This window comes from Phasianus colchicus, chromosome 2 (genome assembly GCF_987193195.1).
Source record: "Phasianus colchicus chromosome 2, bPhaCol1.hap1.1, whole genome shotgun sequence".
Lineage (NCBI taxonomy): Eukaryota > Metazoa > Chordata > Aves > Galliformes > Phasianidae > Phasianus > Phasianus colchicus.
This window is the reverse complement of record NC_143437.1, coordinates 59935289-59955104: the sequence shown is the minus strand read 5'-3', so window position 1 is coordinate 59955104 and position 19816 is coordinate 59935289. Positions and strand designations below refer to the sequence as shown.

At 42.6% G+C, this 19816-nt stretch overlaps 1 protein-coding gene across 3 annotated transcripts in view; it reads left to right on the top strand.

The window, feature by feature from the left end:
- The first annotated feature begins 395 nt into the window (after positions 1 to 395).
- RNF217 (ring finger protein 217) overlaps positions 396 to 19816 on the top strand; it is a 62031-nt gene continuing 42610 nt past the window's right edge. For all 3 annotated transcript variants that reach the window (XM_031611238.2, XM_031611239.2, XM_031611240.2), the window contains exon 1: positions 396 to 1022. In XM_031611238.2, the coding sequence (XP_031467098.2) occupies positions 411 to 1022 (612 nt within the window). In that variant the 5' untranslated portion in view covers positions 396 to 410. The remainder of the gene's footprint in view (positions 1023 to 19816) is intronic.

Sequence of the window (19816 nt, the reverse complement as noted above, 5' to 3'; positions counted from 1 at the left end):
GCCCTGGTGCGCCGCTCTCTCTCATACCTCCCCCAGGATTTCAGTTGGGATCGGTACCGCACGCACTGCCGCGCCCGATCACAACACGCGCAGTGTTTACGCCTCAACCAGGGGCGGGACGGGGCGGCGCGTCACAGGGGACGGCGGGGCGGGGCTGGAGGCGCGGCCGGGCGCTGCCCCGCGGCTCAGGGGCGGCTGCCCGCGGCATGGGGCTCGCGCTCCGGCCGAGAGCCCGCGGGCGGCGCTGAACGGAGCGGCCCCGCCGCGTCCGCGGCCCCGGAGAGAAGAAGCCGGGCGCCCGCGGGCGGGCGGGCTGTCGCCGGGGCTGCGAGCGGCGGGGCTCGGGACCCGGAAGCAGAAGCGGGACCGGGAGGCGGCTGGATGGGAAGGAGCGGCGGCGGCGGGAGGCGATGGGGGAGCAGCAGAGCTCGCTGAGCGCCTCGCGGGCCGCCGCCGCCGCGCCGCCGAGCCCGGCCGGGGGCTCGCGGGAGGACGGCCCGGAGGAGAGGCCGCCGCCACGGGAGGCGGCCGGGCCGGGAGAGGGCGGGGAGCCGCCGCCCTCCGTCGGCTCCGAGCGACGAGGGGGCGGCGGGGACGCGGCGGGGGAGGACGAAGAGGAGGCGGCCGGGCCGGGGCCGCCGGGCGCGGGGGAATCGGCGGAGGAGGGGCCGGAGGGGGGCAGCGGTCGGCGCCGCCCGGCCCGACGGCACGTGTATTGCACCGTGTACTGCGTGGAGAACGACCGGCCGGGCCCCGGCTCCCCGCCCGGCCCCGGCAGCGCTCAGCCCCCGGCCCGGCGCGGGGTGGCGGCGGGCGGCGACCCGCTGTCAGCGGGCGGCAGCATCGAGGTGGTGGACTTGTACCTGCTGCCCGAACCCTTCTCCGGGCTGATCGGCGGCGACTTCGGGCCGCTGCTGGTGCTGAGCTGCCGAGTGTGCCTGGAGGAGAAGCCCGTCAAGCCCCTGTCCTGCTGCAAGAAGGCGGTGTGCGAGGAGTGCCTCAAGCGGTACCTCAGCTCCCAGGTACGGCCGGGCCCTGCGCCGCTCCCCGAAGGGATCGCTGATGCCGCGGTACCCCTGAGCCCCTCGGGGAGCTGCTGGTTCCGGGTCGGGGATTGCGCGGTCGTCCCGCAGCCCCTCTCCGCGGGCTGATGGCGGCCCTGCTGCTCGCCCGGTGACGTGCTGCTGCGGTGCTTGCACTGCGCGGGGCGGCGGGGCTGCTGTGCAGGGGGCTCTGTGGTTAGCCTTGAGGAATCACAGTTACAGCAGCAACAACTCTGGGGAGAAAAGGGAACAACAGCTTTTGCGAACTTAGAGCGTCGCAGCCGACTTAGAGCCTTCTGTTTCATCACTGCTTTGTCGGTCAGGCTGCAGTTTCAAAGGGAAATCAGGATCCTGAAAGCTAACCGGCCTTGCTTAGTGTTGCTGGTAACCGGTTTAGCATCACAAAGCACTTCTGTATTGCTCCTACCGGTGACGTAGGTGTGCCCTAAGCCCATAGAGCCAGGGAGATGCCGGGTATGTGAGAATACCAAAACCGAGCAAAACTCTTTGCTGACGAGCCTTACATATGCATTCAGCGTGTAAGCATGGCAGACGCACTCGGCAGAGAAGTGCTGGTGAGATGTGTTTTTGCACCTGCTGGCCCTAGGAGCTGTGCTACAGTGGTGTGTGCTCTGTTGAGCTGTGTGCCTGGGAATGGCTCCGCAGCTCCAGCCCCCCCCAGGTGCTATAAATAGGTGTGGGGCTCCTCCAACCAGGCCATTTCACGGCTTGGGACTGGCACGTGCTCCTATCTGGGCACTTGCAAGCCCGTGCAGCAGTTACTCATGCTGGTAGTATTTGTTCTGGCTAATGCTATACTCACTGAGGTTTTTACAGAGTGCTTTTATCGTGTTTAGATAACAGGGAAGGGCTTAACGTGGGAACTGATGGGGTGAGTGGGATAGGGAGCTGTGTTTTTGTATGTGTTCCCTAACACTGACATTTGGGAACACCTTATAAGACTTCTTGCACAGAGCCCAGGATGCTTTGGTTTGCTATATAACTAACTGATGAACTCAAAGCCTAGAAAGTTTTCAGAATTCATTGCCAGTATGTGTTTGAGCCATCTTTATGTTTGCCACCGAGGCCACGGGTCAGGATATTGTCTCACCTTGGAGATCACAAAGCGGTGTGATAGACATCAGGCGTTCTTCCTTAGCTTCTGTAACCTGTGCTTCAAGACAATGGGTTGTGGTAGCTTTTCATTATTAAAACAGGTAGTAAAATGCTTTGGGGAATGGCCAAGTAGGGTCCTCAGTCATCATCCTAAGAATGCTTCCTGATCATTGGAGGTATTCAAAGTTGGGTTGTGTGGGTGGAGCTTTGTGCAACCTGATCTAGTGAAAGATGTCCCTGCCACTGGCAGGGGGGCATTCAAATACTGAATTCAGTTGGCTAATCCTCTTCTTCAGTGAATAGAGAGGTGTTTTTGTGGCATAATTTGTCTAAAATAGTTGAAATGATCATAGATATTTTCTCCTATTTGTTTCCTTTGAGTAAGAAGGGATGTAGGATCCCACAAGGCTGGAGAAGGTGTATCAGCGTGAGATTCCCAGTACCCCAAACACTAAATAATACTAGTTAGTTGTGAGCTAAGGCAATAGAGAATCTCTTGCAGTGACATAATTTCCAGATCTGCATGATCTGGCAGCTAAAGCTATACTTAAGAACAGTTCTGCCTGATTTCAGCTCAGCAATTCAAGGATGATTGCGTGGCTTGGTGTCTGCAAGAGCTACCTGGCTTGGGAGCTGGGTGAAAACCCCATAAAGCAAGTTTAGAATCATAGAATCACAAGGTTGGAAACAACCTGCGACATCATCTAGTCCAACTGTCCTTCCATTACCATTGTGGCCACAAGCTTCTAACCCATATCTCGTAGCTCCTCATCCAGATGCCTCCTGAACACTGCTGGGGATGGCAACTCCACCACCTCCCTGGGCAGGCCATTCCAGTGCCTGGAATATGAGGATGTTCTCTGGGATGAAGCCACTGGTATTGCTGAGCACTCTGCAAAGCTTAGTCCAGAAGCTATTAAAAGGTCTACATGGCAGATAGCCATATTGATGCTCATATACATAAAAGATGAAACAGGGATACAGATGCAGATAAAGGGATATTTGCAGTACTGCTACTGATATTGAGAACAGAGATTCACAAAGCACTTCTGCGGACGCAGGGACTCTTACCCAACCTGTTATGACCCAGCAGGATTTTAGTTGAGTGATGTATTTGTTCAGCAGAAAAAGGCAACAAAACATCTTCTAAAACTGTCCAGTGTGTTCTTAGCATATCTGTCTTTTTGGGAAATATAAGTGATGTTTCTTTGGGAAGAACAAGAAATAACGTTTTTCTCCTTTGTGCTGTAGAAGGCTCATGTGACTCATCTCAGTGGAGAGGAAAAGCCTTCTCCATGCCTGCTCTGTCAGAGGAATTTGGGGAAAGATGAGTGGAAGGACAATATAGGATAAAGTCACCTTTAGTTTTCTGAGGCTTAGCACTTCGTGTGGTGATTTCCTTCATAAGAAGAAAACCTACCAAAAAGTTTGGAAAGAGTAAATGTAGGAAAGCTGGCTCTTTTTCAAAATTGTAACATATTCTTGGTTTGGTTACAGTCAGCTTTATGTAGGAATGTATCTGAGGGGGAGCTGAGGGAGAAGGAGAAAAATGGATGTGCATTTAGATCTTGTTTCTATGTCAGAGAAGTAGCAAGCTGTACCCTGTGTTTGACTGGACACTGACTTCAGGTTTCTGGAGAGGGATTGGTTTGATATGTTGAATATGTGGAGCATATTGTCAGAAGTGTAACACTTGGAAGAAGATCTTTAATATATTTGTTTTCCCACTGAAGAAAGCTGGAGTCTGTATAATGATTTCATCGTGATTTCTGAAATGGTGTCTAATGGAATAGCAAAAACACTGCTAATGATCTCTGCTGTATATAACTGCATCAAAACTTCTGCTCTAGAGCACTATAGATTAAAAAAAGTCAAGCAAACTGTTAGGAGTTGTTGAGATGAATATCCATAGAATTTTCTTCTTGTTTTACTGGTGTGGAGGGAAATGGGAGCAATGTTGCTTCAGAAGGTCCTTAGAGGTCAAATCTAGTCTCTTATCACTGGCACCTGGCTGCATAATCCCTATCAAAGATTTAACACCTGGTATAGAAGCTTAGAAGGTGAGCCTGGAGCTCCAGATCTGAAGCCTGACTGTACTACAGTAGAAGACATTATTTTACCTCTGCCTCAATTCAGGTGTTCTTTCTCTGGGCCTTACACTCTTGGGCTTTTAAAGGTCTAAGACCTGTTTATCTATCATTCACAGAAAGGAAAGGGGAAAAAAAGACTATTCTCTTGACTCAGAGAAATTGAAGAAGGAATAGGTATGTGCATTGAGCTATTAACAGATCATAGCTGTTGTACCTTAGGACATGGGGTACAAGTGTGGGTCCTACAGCGCCTGGTCAGGGTCTTAAGATGACCTATCTCCAGGATGGAATGCAGCCCAAAGCTATTCTCTGTTGAGCAACAGTGTTGGAGATGGCTGTGCTCTTTCAAGACTGCGATGCTCACAGAGGCAGTTTCCTTGAGCACTCAGGAAAATGCCTAGTTAGGTGGGAGGTGAAAGGGTGAATAGAGTGCTTCTCTTTCAGGTGGGAGCTGTGTGTTTCTACACTCACACATATCACTTATAGCCCAGGAAATATGGGAAGAACTGGATCCCACAGGTGTAATATTGCATTCACATTTTCTTCACTTTGCACCTTCCTCTCCATTTAGTGTCATAACAGACCTGGTTTATTCCAGAAGCTCCATCCACACAGGTTTGCTGTAAATGAGTGATTCACTTCCTCATCTCTCTTTATTGCTTGTAAATCTGAGTCAGAGGGAATACTTGTGCCTGGTTTTGCTTTTTGTGTGTGTGTCTGGGTGGGAGGTGGTTCAGAAGTACCCTGTACAAATGAGCCAACAGCAAGAGGAAGAAATTTTACTGCAGAGGGAGAAACTTACAGTTTAACTGGGGATTTATATTTAACTTATCCTCTTTACCAGGCCAGGATAAGGTTTATGTGTTTTTCTCATCTAATTTGTAAACCTGTAAGTAGTGTTCAGAATAACAATCTCACTCCTCACTTAAGTAAATAACGAGTAGACCAAAATAACACATTCTCTTTCCTAATTCAAAAAAAATAAAGATATATATTGCTTCAAGTATTTATAGAGAACATATAATTGTATCCTTTCTTGTAAAGTAGCCATAAATGTTTCATAGAAACCTTCGTGATTTGGCTGCCTGCTTTTCCACCTCTGAACTGGAGAACTAGATAATCCAGTTTTGATCCAGTGCTCATTAATGATGCTTTATTTTGTAAATCTTGTAATTCTCTTGGAGTAGTAATTTCTTACATTAAAGGACTTTGAGTTATTTAAACAACCTACTGTATTCTCAGTCAGATATTTTGGTGCTTTAATTACAGGAATGCTAATCAGATTAGAGGATGTGGATAATCAGAAGGGGTTGTTGGGGCGGGGAGGGATTGCAGCTGGCAATGCTTGGTGTCTGACTGGCTTTGGTGGGACAGGAGTCTTACTTAGCTCTTCTGAGCCTGAAATGAGAAGATTATTGTCCCTCTATCTGGAATCTGGTACCAGTTTTCCTTTGTGACTTGAGACCTTGTGTTCAACCCTTTTCTTTTTTGGTGCATGATCTTTTTGAAAGATGCAAGGGGAGAAAAAGCAGCAGAATGTTACAATCAGGATTTTTGTGGGAGGAATAAGTTTATGAAGTCATGCTAGCAGTAAGGAAAAGACAGGAGCAGGCTGTGTTGCTCTGATCTAGTGCTGGCTTGGAGAAAGAGGGACTTGACACCTGTGTAACTTTTCAGGTGTCTGATTGTATCATGCAAATGATAGCTTTCAAAGCTGTAGTCTGGCTGCTGAGGGAAACCAGGTAGCAATGTAGCCACCGGGTGCTGAATCATCTGGTTGTTAATGAGCTGCTTGGTGCCCTGATGCAAACCAGAGCTCACAAGAGTCATCTAGTGGAGATGATCTGTGCTCACAAGGGATCTGAATCCCCCCAAATACTGTAATGCTGGTTTTGAGTTGCTGAGTTGGCTACAGGCTGGCTGCTGAAAGGAGAAGGCAGGCTGACAAATCACTTTCCAGCTGAAGTAGCAACAGCAGGGAACTTTGCAAAGGAGGAAGAGAGGTGAAGTAGGCGAAAAATATATTACGTGCTAGATTATAGGCTTTCTAAGCCAAACCAGGCACTTCAGCCACTGCAAGGTATTTTACTCCTGAGGAGGAAGAGTGACAGATGTGCCTGGTTCAACAGCTGTAAGCAATACATAAGCACAGGAGTACCCTTTTTTGAAGGGTGAAGGCTTCGTATTGGCATAGAATTGCGGTGAGACATGGAGGAGAGCTGGTATCATTCTGAAGAAGCAGAGTTTCTGTGAAGCAGCAGCTTTGCTTTCCAGCTACCTCCTGTACCCAATGTGTAGCACTCAACACTGAATCTGGTGAAAGCTGGCTGGCATCAGGGCCACTAGTCCAGCTGTGCTGTGGGAACATCACATGCTTTAGGCCTTCCCTCCTGCTGCTCTGTCAAGTGCTCCCAGGAGCTGCCAGGCACAGGCATGGGCTCAAGTCAGGGATTTCAAAGTAAAGTCAATTGAAAACTGAGCTGTTGAGTTTTGATTGCCCAAACCGTGAGGAATGAAGGAGTTAAAGGGGGCTTGGGAGCACCTTGAGCTCACCTCTGCTCCGTTCTTCTGTTCCTCCGCTCTGACAACTGCTCTTGCAACTGCTCTGGGGCCCTTCATACCTCTTGTATCTTGCATCCTGCTGTCTGAACCAGCCAGGCTCAAGAAAAGTAGGTATCTTGAGTGGCCAAGAGGTAAGTGCATAGTCAAAATGGTTAAGAGTTGTATGGGTTGTCATTTCTTCAAAAGAATTTAGGCTAGTGAGAAAGGCATTACTTACCCACCCTATCATGCTGGTTTATCTGTCCTTTATATATACTTCAGCTGCTTGAACTTTGAACTTTCTCACTTCTTTATTTTTAGGTGCGTGTTTTTTTGTTTTTTTTTTTTTTTGAAATAACTCCTGTTTCTAGGTTTTCTATTTGCCAAGTAACAGTGACTTTTTTCTGATACAGAAAATTTGTCTAGTGACAAAGAGGCCGTTTAACTTTTTTGAAGTCCATCCTTAAGTACTTTAAACATTTTTTTGGTAAATCAGAGAAATTGTGATCATGGAAGTAACAGCATTCCTGCTGAAAAGGTAGCTCTTAAATGTATGTTTTTCTACTGTGGCATACATAAATTTATTGTGTAGTTAAATAAGTCTTATGAAAGCATTGGCTTAACTGTAAAATAGGAAAAAATAAGATAAAAGTAATATTCAAGAATTTATATATGGAGAGGAATATTTTCTGGTTTAACAGTTCAGGAGGTCAGAAATCCAATAGTTTAAGCCAGTTTTAGAACTGAAAGTGGAAGGATGTAAAGGCTGCTTTTATCTTAAAAATCTACTTCACTGCTTCAATTGAAGATTGTTGTATATTTTCATTGACTTGGGATGTCAAGCTTCATTGAGCTTCTTGGGATGTACAGTTGCTCCTGTTTATTTACTTAATTGTGAGGAAGGCTGTGTATTTCCTAGATTACAATTTAATGAGAAGATCAAGAAGCTTCTAAAGCTATTACTTGTTCCTCACATTTGCAATGTAATACATTGGTAAAATAATGTGTGCCTTTTATTAGAAGTATCAGGTTGAAATAGTGAAAGTATCTTTCTACTGCTTTTGGCTTTTCTTCCTTTGGTGTCTTTACTAAGTACAGCACAATCCATATTGAGTATTGCAATGGCAAGAATAAGAGGTGAAATTTGGATTTCTCAAGCCTAGTAATGCTGATGCCATTGTGTATTTTTTTTTTTTTTTTGCCATTGATGTGAATGATTGGCAACAAATGCAGGTGCATCTTCAGTTAGTTGGTTTGGCTCTCTGAACTCTTGGGAATGATGTATCAGCTCAGGGGTGGGAAGGAAAGGGAAGTTCTATCCAAATTGTTTCAGCTGCAGTGTGGCTCTGTGAGGTTGGCTCACACAATATGAGGAAGGAAGAAGAGTGAGAAGAAGGTTGCCAGGATGGGAAGGGCTCAGTGGTGACATAAGAATCGTTTTGCCCCTGAAGCTAGACTTGCTTATGGTAAGCCTTTCATAAAACAGAGGAAAATCACAGAGACTGGTGACCTCCATGTGTAAGGTGAATCTTTGGTCTCTGTTTAAACCTGCAGCTGACTTACTAGCCAGTTGTTCTGGTAAACAGTAGCCATACAGTGAAATGGAACTATCTCTATTTCTGTTTTCCTATTGGGTGCGTGGCAGGAGAAAAACGAAGTAAGAAAAGAAAAAAGTATCAATAAATAGCACTGTATTTTAGACACAGTTTAAAGTATGTAGCTTCAGTAGAAACCTTCCAGGAAATTAATGGGTTCGTATTTTGCTGGCCTGCTGGAATACTTTTATAGCCTGTAAGTATCAGAAGGGTGGAGTATGAAGATGCATTTTGCTGTCTGGTATGATTACAGGAGACCTGATGGAAGTGCTTCTCTCTTGAAGAGCTGAAAAGTACTTTGCTATTGCCAATAGCATTGCTGCTGTGTGAGGACAAAGAAGTGGTAGAAGAGAATTTAACACTTTCACTTACTTAAAATTTACTTACTGTAGGAATACATTTCAGGGAGAGGACACCTTTTGCCTTTCTATTACCAGTGCACCTGTGCAGTTCCACGTATAACTTAGCGATTTAAAAGTTCTCCTTTAAAGGGCTCAGGAAAGTACACGTGTAAACTGCTCAGTGATTTTTCAAGTGCATATGCAACTCAGTTGTGCAATATATTGGAAACTCTGCTTAGTTAACTTGATGGTGTTAGCAGTCAGCTTAAAAAGAGGAAAGAATGTGTGAAATAAGTTTTTTGAGTGAATGGACCTGCAAAATAGCAAACATGCCCTGTAGAATTTATACCTTGTGTTAGATGCCATCTACAAAATAAAGGTATTAGAACTTCAGGGAAAGTTATGGTGGTGATAGCGAGTTTTGTTGTGGTAAACTAATCCCACTCAGAGTAAGGCTAGAAAATGAGTTGTAAAACAACGGTGTTCTGCCTGAATGTTGTTGCTGTTAGAAATGTATGCATATTAACATCTGCATGGCTATCTAGGCCCTAAAGTAGTTAAAGTGAAATGCAGTACTACAATCTGCCTGTTTCAAAGTATGCATGTGCTTACAGTCTCAATTTACCTTACATATCTCTGTGCAAGTAAAGCAACCTTAGAAATTCTTACCTATTTGTATAATAGAGAATAGATTCAGACTTGCTTCTGTTGTGTTTCTTGGTAAGACTTGGCAGTAATTCTTAAACTTCTAGAGATGTCCCTCATTTCGAGGGTTTTCTGGAGCTGTAATGGTGCTTTAAATTACTGACAGCTTCCCAATCTAAGATTTACAAACAGGAGAGGAGTCAACTCTTTACAAGGGTAGAAAATGGCAGGACAAGGGAAAATGGTTTTAAGTTGAAGAAGGGAAGACTTAGGTAGGATACTGGGTGATATCCTATCCTTCTGCTAGCAGTGCTGCTTACCTTCTTAACTTGTTCCTGCATCATCAGTTCCACCAACAGAGGCAACAATCTGAATTAAAGTTAGCCTTTAGGAACTATTATGAATTTTTATCTTACCATGTTCCTAGTTGTCTCATGCATTGTCATGCATGTGTGTATTCCACAAGAAGATGGTACTGAACAAAGTGTCTGTGGCCAAGCAGGACCACTTAATGCTGGCAACTGACACAGTTTGCCAGTGCCAAAGGCAGCATTAGAGAAGTGGAAAGAAGTCAGTTGAGAAGACTGCACCTGGAAGTTTTCCCTGGAGCTTGATGAAATCAAAGCTGCGATTTGGTTGTATTACAGCATCATTTATTCTTTTGAATGGCTTTTGTCCAGTGCCTGAAGGTGCATGTGCACCTACGGCTGTTGGACAGGCATGGTGGTCTGGTGCGCTTCTCAGAGCCACTCACAGCACTGAGGTTTCCATCCTGCATGGGTTAGTGCCCACTTCTCAGCTGCTAATTTGTTCCTTCACTGGAACCCCCCCACTTCCCTGCTGTAATGTTCCTGTAGGGTTGTTAAATCATAAAGTTTTCTGATACTAGCTCCCCAGTTAACTTTTGGATTAAGTTTTTGTATTAGAAAAGTTTTAGTGTTCATCAGTCCTGATAATGAAAGAGCAAGGGAAGGATTGTTTGAACTGACAAACTCTTTTATATTAACTCAGTTCCTTCTTGAGCTTTCTGTTCTTCAGAGTAGCAATGCTTAGAAGTCCTGTAGCAAACATCCTAAATGATGTTATTTCCACTAATTGCATGTTTCTTTTGTCTTCTCTTCCATTTCCTCATCTAGGCTGTTCTCAGGCTTTTTAGAAGTAGAATTAAATCAGGTACTATGATATGCTAGGATGTCTCATTAGAGATCAATAACAGCATTTTCATTTTTGAGGAGCTTGCCTTGCTGTTGGAGCGCTATTAGGAGGGAGCAAATCTAGATTAGTGACGACTGATGTTGCAAGAGACTAATACAGTGGAGTCGCTGAAAAAGTGTATGCAGTTTGAGGATGTGTAAAGAAAAGAAAGTAATGAGGTTACTGTGTGTGGTGAGGATTTGTTGGAATCCCAGGCACCAGTGCTTGCAAAAAATGGCAGGAACCAAAAACAGTTTGGAAGATGTAAGTGTAGTTGTGGTTCTATTTCATTCAGCATAATGAGAACTGAGAAGAGGAATGACTGTTTTCTCTAAATGCAAGAGAGGGCAAACGGGAAGATTTCTGTAGTTCTTTGGCACAACACAAGCTATGAAAATTGCAATGAATTAAATCAGGCTGAAAGTCAGTGTCTTCCCGTGTATCTCAGGATCTGAGAGCAGCTCTGCGGGCTCAGGAAGCAGAGTGCGATATGAGCAGTTCTCAAAGCCACCACCTTCAGTCTTATCAGAAGGGACTTTCTGGGTGTCACCATTAGACACTAAAGTTTGTTCCTAGTGAGTGGAGAAGTCATCTGTTATTCCGCAAGCATGCTCTGTTGAGGTGAAGCTTGAGTTAAATGAGGAAGTGACTGAAAAGAGAGACTGTCTGATGTTACTTTTCATTCACTGAACTCAGTATGGAGCGTTCCAATGCCCAGGGTGTACTTGCAAATAATGTTTTTTATTCTGTTTATCTTTAGTCTGTTAGAAATTTAAAATCGCATGTTTCACACTGTTTTTATGAAAATTGGCTTTTAAATATACTTCAGAACTGTATCTTCAAGACTAGTTGTAGCTCAACTGATCTGGCTGGATCAGAACAGTTTTCAGTTTTCACGTCAGTTCCCTCTGTCTCCTGTCTAGGAGAGGTTATACTGCTGTTACCTGACTTGAACTTTGACTATAGAGGATGCCTTTGTGGAATGAACTCGCCAAGGGAATTCATGCAAGTTGTTGTATAAGGAAACTTGTGAGAGAGTGAACAATTAGCAAAGTCCAGCAATTGTTTGTTTTAGTTTCCAGAGATTACTTTACCATGTAAACAGTGAACAGAACAGATGGTTAAGATACCAAAAACTGTAAAACGTTGAAAAGGAATCTCTAGAGGATGCTTGGGTGTGGAATTTTAGTTTTATTATGAAGCTACAGTAACAAGCTGGGAAATGTGCTGTTAATTACTAAAAGGTGGTAGCTGGCTGTTGTTGAGCTTTCTTGTCTTTCTTTGAGTCTTCAGTTCAACTGCATGCTTCTCCTGGCAGGCTGCAGCTTTGTCATCCTGAATTTAACTCCTAATGTCTCACTGGAAACACCAATATTTGACAAGGCTTGTAGAAAGATGTTAGTATTTTTTAAGTACTTATATTGGCTCTCAGGGATCTTTCGGTTGGTCAGGGTGGCTGGCTGCACAGTGATTTTTTGGGGATACTGGAGAAATCCTTCTTGGCTCTTTGCCTGGCACAGTGTGCATAGAGAGGATTGTGCTGCTGAGAAGGCCGAGTTGCAGTGAACATCAGCTGTCTGTATTCATCCCAAAATATACCTGTACACTGCCTTAATGGGGGCTTTGAAGCTGTTGCTGCTGCGTGCAGAAGTTATACCCACAGAGAAAATGAATGAGTAGAAGAGAGTAGCCACGCGTGTGTTGTATATCTTTAATGTCCTTAAAGACTTTATAGAATTAAAATACATTTTTATTCAATTCAGGTTAAATTTCTTTTATACTAAACTGGTCTGCTGCAGGGTCTTAGTTCCATATAGCCTCTCTGGTTTCACCAGTGAGGTCTGCTTGGGAAGAGAAGTTTCATGGAAGTGTGAATTGATTTAGTTCTTGAATCAGTGTAACGATAACTGATATTGGGACTAATATGATCACAACAAACCTATTTCTAGATATGAACAAACTATTTGCAAACATGACACTTTATGTGGTGATGTCAATGGGTAGTACAGCATTTAAATATTTCTGAAAAAAATGTAAGCTTGCAATTTGGTAATGAATTACTTCATATATGTAAGACATAGTGGAAAAACTGTTGAAATCCATATCTGGAATATATCAAATAGTAGTCTATCTTGTGTAATGATCTGTTGAGATGCTTGAAAAACAAAGGTACTACACAAGAAAGAGCAGATGAAATAATTGAGTAATACGTATTTTGAGTGAGTTATAAAACCTTTATTTATGACAGGAAGTTGAGATTCTTCAAAAGATACACACTTATCTATTAAGTGCTGTCCAGATCCTGGAGAGTGACCTCTGTTCTTAACGTTTCCCGCTTTTGCTCTCTTTCTTCTTCCCCTTCCTGGATGAGTTTCCTTTTAGCTTTCAGTAGCGTTTTAGAATGGCATTTCCTTTCCATGGTGATCCTTTTACTGTTGTACTCGTAATCATGCTCTGAAAAGGTAAATTACAAAACTAAATACTACCCTGGCTCTATGACAGATTATTCATCAATGCCACTAAAGTGAGAGCTCTGTGTAAGATGCATAGACATCTGTTGTGTGGGGAAGAGTTGTTCAGCCATGCTACCTCAGTCATGTGGCTGGAATGTTTGTTTTTCTTCCTGCCAATGTGCAATTGAGCAGGAACAAAAGACCTTCTTGTAGGAGAATCTCTGCAGGCAGATGTGATGTCCCCTTGCCTTCAGCTGCCTTGCAGCAGGTACGTATTGTCCAGCAGTGGGCTTCTCCAGGAATTTGCCATGTTCTGTACTGGGGGTGTTGTTTTGTAGTGTTACTCAGAGATTGACCCTTCCTGAGGCATCACTTACAGCTTGCTGGGTGAGGACATCAGAGCTGTATGATGAACAGCGCCCAGATAAGGGGGCTGAACTGAGTTGACCTAAGTGAAAGTGCAACCTTTTATTTTGTGAGGGACATTAAATGCAGGGTTCATGAGCAGTGTGGTTACTTGCGACGTGAAGAACTCGTGATTTTTCTTCTGGGCTTGATGTCTCTTACTCACCTGACTGTGATTTAAGCATGCTGATTTTGATGATCAAGGTCAGGTAAGTTTGGTGTTCAAGTGGAGCAGTTGTGAAACTTTGAAGGATAAAATCATTAAAGCCTGTAACAGGAAGATATCCAACTGTTGTACTGATCATTAGAAGGGGTTTTTCAAGACCCACTCTCCTCCCTAATGCAGTGGAGGAGTTGATTTTGTTCTTCCTTTTCCTACTTCTCTCTTAAGCTCTAGAAATGAGAAGAATGTGGATTAACATTAAGATGTTGTTTTCTGCTTCTTTTTTTTTTTTTTGCCTCTTCTTTTTCTACCTGGATGTAATTTGGTTTGGGGAGTGACACAGCTTAATAAAGGAGTTTCTCTAAAATTCCTATCCTGAGTAATAGCCTTGTGTGTGGTGGCACTGGAGGAGGTACTCAGTTACACAATTAATATGTTTCAGTTAAATAAGTATATTATATGTGTTGGATGTAATAAAAACTGTTTTCATTTGGCGTAGGTGATCAAGGGCTCATTCAGGAAGTGACTAATGCTGTTGGGCAAATAAGGCTGCACTAATGAGACTAGAAACAAAATGGGCTTTATTTTCAAAATAAATATATAAAAATAGATGACATCTGTCACTCCAACTAGAAAACACTTCACACAGGGAAATGTAAATCTGATTTAGCATATTATTGCTTTGGTCACTTATTTGTGTTTTAGAGGTGATATTTGAGTTTAGGATTGAGAGAGGTTATCTCCATATATCATGCATTGGTTACACAACAGCAAGTTAATTGTGCTAGTACTGTATGTTGCAAATCCAAGCAAACAGGAAATTGCTCATAGCTTCTTTCAAGAGGAAAAATATGGAGTTAGTGTAGGTGATCAATCTTAATTGCCTTCCGCTGATAAAACTGGAAAAACCTGGGAATCACACTGACTTGTAATTCCAGTTTAAACTACTAGAGAAGTTGGTTTTGCTTCAGTTTTTGGTGGAGAAAACATTTTTGTTATGTCTTCAGCTGTAACTAACAGCAAACTTGTGAACTTACAGTTTTAGAGGAAAAAATGAATTTCATGCAAGAGGAGTAGCCAGTCTGCAATTTTGTTGGACCTCTAAATATTATATTCACACTGAGTTCTGTAATAATACAAGTATCCGAGATGGTGATTAAACCTTTTTAATTAAGTTAAATTGCAGATTATTCACTGAAAGAGGAAATGCATATGGTTTGGACACATTTCTTTCATGCTTCTTTCAAGGCTCCTTGTTCGGCCTCTTGCTATAAGTTTCTTTTTGAACTATCTGCATGCTGAAGATAATTACGGTGCTCCTGGAACAGAGACAAAGTTGGCATAGTCCTTCTTAACAGCAGTTAAATAACAGTCATAATCTCTTCTAGTTTTGCTTCCCCCCCTCACTTTTTTCCTTTCACTTTTCTGTTTAGATACCCTGAACAGTTTATGCTACTTGTCTAGGTACTTTGCTATAATGCACTTGTTTGCTGCTCAATGGATTTTGCTTTCCATGTGTGTTTTGTTTCTGTTGAGCACTGTACGTATGTAATTTGTCTAGTCCCATGTAGCATGCAAATCTGTCACTCTTCATCGTAACACTAGCATAGCTAAGGAGTACAAGTCCCATGTGAGTTGGAAACATTCCACTCGAATTTGTGGGGAAAATTTTTAACGAGGAGTTGGTTTGAGTGTCTTGGAGAGTGAGCTTTGTAGGGACAACAAAATAAGTGGGCATCTACCAGTATATTTAGAAAAGAAAAAAAATGAAATTTAGGCCACTTCACTCAAAATCTGTGGTGCTTCCATAATTGAGTGAGGGACTCAATGCTGAAGGTGTTCTATCTTCATTTTGGAAATGCTATTTGGAGGTAATCAAATGCTGTAGAATGAAAAACTGCAATTAAACATACATAATCCATTAGTAGCTCTGATAACGTTGAGCTGTCTCAGTCTTGGCAGGATGCATGTTTTTGTCCATTCCAACTCTTGAGGCCCTGGTAAAGGTTTCCGTGGTAGGTCCCAGAGCAGGGTGTTACTGCTCTGCTATTACTTCCTTGCCTTCTGAAGGAGTAGTTCAGCTGAGGTGCAGCAGGAGCTCCAGGATGTGAGTGGCAGAGAAACGAAGAGAATGGGATAAGATGCCATGTTTCTGGGTACACAGGGCATGTGGTGGCAATCCAGTGAGGTCTGTAGTGTGGAAGATGAAAAGAAATCTCCTCCTAGCAGCTAATGAGCATAAAATAACTGCGTTGTACTGCTGTTGGTTGCCTGTAAATTCAAGTTTCAGGTTCCTCCCACCACATTTGTGACATCAGCTTTCAGCTTGTTGACAAAGCATGTAGAAGCTAATACTGTCCCATACACCTGGTTTTAAGGAGGAGATTTGCTGTAGCTTTAGTGACCTAGGAGCCACAAAATGGAAAACACAGTAATTAAGGTAGGAGTACTATGGGTTTTGGTGTTGATTTCTGATACTTTTTCTCCTACCAGCTCTAGAGCTTTCCAAGGCAATCTTAAGCCAAGCCAACTAATACAGACATCTTGCAGGTGGCCACTTAGTGCAGAGCCATGGTATTTGAGCTCTGCTTTTGCATTCAGCTGCAGTGAGCCAAGCTTTGAGATAAATAAAGGTGATGTTAGGAAAGGTACATTTGTGTTTACAAGATGCTCATATACTATAATGAGACAACTCTCTTCAGGGATTTGCTTTGTAGAAATAGCTGAGAATGCTATAAAACATAAAAATGTTTCTATGATCTGTTATTTTCTTTAAGTGATGTCATTCTTCCTGTGGGCTGAAAGACTTTTTAACCTGCTCACTGTTGCTGCTCATATGACAGTTTCATGAAAGGCATCCTGGACTATGCTAGGAAGAGCACTGCCAACAGGCCAAGGGAAACTTGGAGCTCCTGGAGCAAATCCAGTGAAGGGCTGCTAAAATGATTTAGGGACTGGAGTATCTTGCTATAAGGAAAGTCTGAAGGAGCCTGTTAAGTCCAAAGAAGAGGAGGTTCATGGGAGATCTGATCAATGTGTATAAGTATCTGAAGGGAGAGTGGCAAGAGGGTAAGGCCAGACTCTTATCAGTGATGCTCAGTAATAGGGTGAGAAGCAAAGGGTATTAACTGAAACAAAGGAAGTCCTGAGTGAATATGAGGGTGGTTGAGTGCTAGCACAGGTTGCCCAGACAGGTTGTGGATTCTCTTCCCCTGGAGATACTCAGAAGCTGCCTGGACACAGTCTGGGTGATTGTGTGCTACTTGTGCAAGGAGGTTGTACCACAATCTCCACATGTCCCTCCTAACCTCAGCCATTATGTCATTCCGTGAAGTGGAACTGTAGTTCACACTTAATTTTAAGCCTGCACATTTATACTTCAGAGATTTAGCACCTAAAACTTGTGACAAATACAGAAGGGAGCACTGGTATCAGATGTTTTACTCCTCTCCTAACTTTACTAATGCTTGTTTTCCTGATGAATGTAATTAGGTTGGACTTCCTCTTATATAATAATTGTTGTGCAGAATTTATACAGTTGTTTTGCATGTGAAGGCATGAGATGTAGCTGATCCATGGAGGGAGTTGCTGATCAGTTGAAAGCCACAAGCTCTTTTTTCATTCCACATTACTTATGTTCTTTCCTTAGGCTTTTGTAATTATTATTATGTTTACATTAAAATATTTACACTTAACATTTGTTTCACTCAAGGTTGAAGAGACTCCAGAGACTTCATTACTAAAAATAACTGTGTAGTTAGGGTAACCTATGCACCAAAGTACAACAAAGGATTCATTTTGCCTTTAACAAATTATGTTTCATTAAATCTAAATGTTTCCATGAAGTGTTATTACACTTTTCATTGTTAATGCACTATCATCATCCAACAGCAAGTGAGTTGTAGATTTAAGCATAGGCATCCTTCTGACTTTCTCGTATTTATCATTTCTACCTAAGTGACCTAGTTCTAAACTTTATATTTTAACATAGATTTCAAGAGACTTTTAGTTCCTTTTGTGAGTTTCTTGCTATGCAGATAAACTATTTTCTTTTGTCCTAGTGATGTTTGACTACAAAATCCAGTTTTTTGTGTATTCATATAGCTGTTTCAACTATGTGAACTTTGATTTATGTAGAGAATGCATAGAGTATGGGAGGGAGAAAACTTGAAGAGTTTGATTTTGTACAGTTAACCACTGGATTTCAGATGTGCTGTTGATATGTCATCAGCTATTGAATGGTAGTGTTCTGGTAAGCCTATGGGTTTGTTAGAAACTGAGTTGGATGGGTACACAGCGAGACATCAACTGATCAAACTGAGCAGGGGAGAGAGCCAGGAACAAGTTTTGGAGTATTGCTTCTGCCATCCCATCTCCCATCTGGGAGTGGTGGAGTGGGAAAGTCTCTAGTGGAACACTTTTTCCACAATCCATGAAAGTGCTGAGGCACATTTTGACAGGAACCAGAAGTGTGTAAACCATTAGAAGTTAGTTCCTGTACAGAGTTGGGCTGTTTTTCAGTCCTACTGGTTCTCACAGAAATTTAGTTCTTTTTTTTTTATGATACTTTATGGCTTATTCAGAAAGCTTCCATAGCATGGCCCGGTTGGGAGGGAATATCTAATGTTGAAACACATGGACAGAAATTCCAAAATCAATGAATTTATTATGAAGTTGACAGTCATATTTGTTCTGCAACTGTTTTGATTCTTCTAGAGAAATATGGGTACAACTTGAAACTTAGCTAACAGCAGGGTGACACAGATTTCCCAAACTGCAGACTGCATTTTGGTGAAGAGCTCATGAAAAGAAAAAAGCACATCACCTGTCAGTGTATTGCCAAAACCACCAAGTGCAAGTGTTGCTACCTTCCTGTTGCATGGCAAATCAATTTTGCTTGCTGAGCAAAAACAATTGCAGTTCTCTGTGGCTGCTTCTGTTGTCCTATGCAGGCTAAAAGAAGACATCAGAGGTGCAGTTTTCCCTATGTGAATATAAGGGGGAACAGGAGCAGTTGTGAAGGGAGCAAATCTCTATTTGACTTATTAAAGTGAGGGAACTTAAAATGAATTGAGAAACCTTTGAAGAGTAGGCTCTTTTTTTGCAGGGGGGTACTGTCAAGGAAAAAACTTAAGAAAAGATGTAGCATGGGAAAGACTGAACTGAATGGCTCTTCTTCCTTTTCCTTGACTTTTCTCCTTTCTCCCCCCAAGGCAATCTAGAATGGTGATGACTGCTTTCTTCTTTCTGAAGTAGACCACTGCAGCTAATCAAGTCTCTACACTTGTGTTTGTGGCAAAAAATTGACAATGATTGCTTAGCCATAGAGAGCAATGGCACTTTGAAAATGCTGTGTGGAAGTATTTGGTATGGAAAAATTGTTGTTTTCCTAAGGAAAAATTCTTTCAGTTTTTTAATACATGAGACATTTTGAGAGGCCATGTTTGGATAGGTAGGTCAGTGATTTAACACCAGAATGTGTACTTCGATTTCAATGAAAAATGCAAATTAAATATTAAATCAGATACTTTTGCAAAGTATTTGTCTCCTTGCTAAGAAATATCTTAATTTTTTTTTGTAATGAAAGTTGAATCTTTTCTTTTGCTCTTATATAATGTGGAGTTGGAGAGATGCATGTCCTTGTATACATTCTGTGCATTCTATGATTGTTTTATAAGAACTAATTTCTCCTATGCTTTATTTGCTACCTGCTAGCCTCTCTCCTGCTATGGACTTTAGAAATAATTAATGGAAGTTTCCAGAACTAGTACTGTAGAATTCAGTTACTACTGAGTTTGTGCTTTCAGAAATGGAGATGGATATAGCTGATTTGATATCTCCTTCACCTCATTTCACCTGCCTACCTTCCTGTCTGTAAGCTCCAGCTCTCACTGGTGGTGGTTTGAAAACTGATGCCTTCTGGTAGGAACAAAGCTGTTTCTTTAAATATTCAGTGTGATGTAAAGTGGCAACCCAGTTTCTGGAGCCTGGCAAAGATTTAATGCTGGCAGAAGTGATGTTATCTATCAACCTGCTCATCACTTTAGTAACTCTCGTAATTAATAATTCTTGTTCCAGATTTATTATTTTTAATTATTTATTTCTTTGTTTGGACAAGTTTTAAGTAATTTTGTTTGTAAGTAGATAAGTGATATCTACAGAAATGACAAATAGTGGCTTTCCTACAATTGTAGGCCTTTTTGTCCCCCAAAGACTTTTTTAAAATTGGA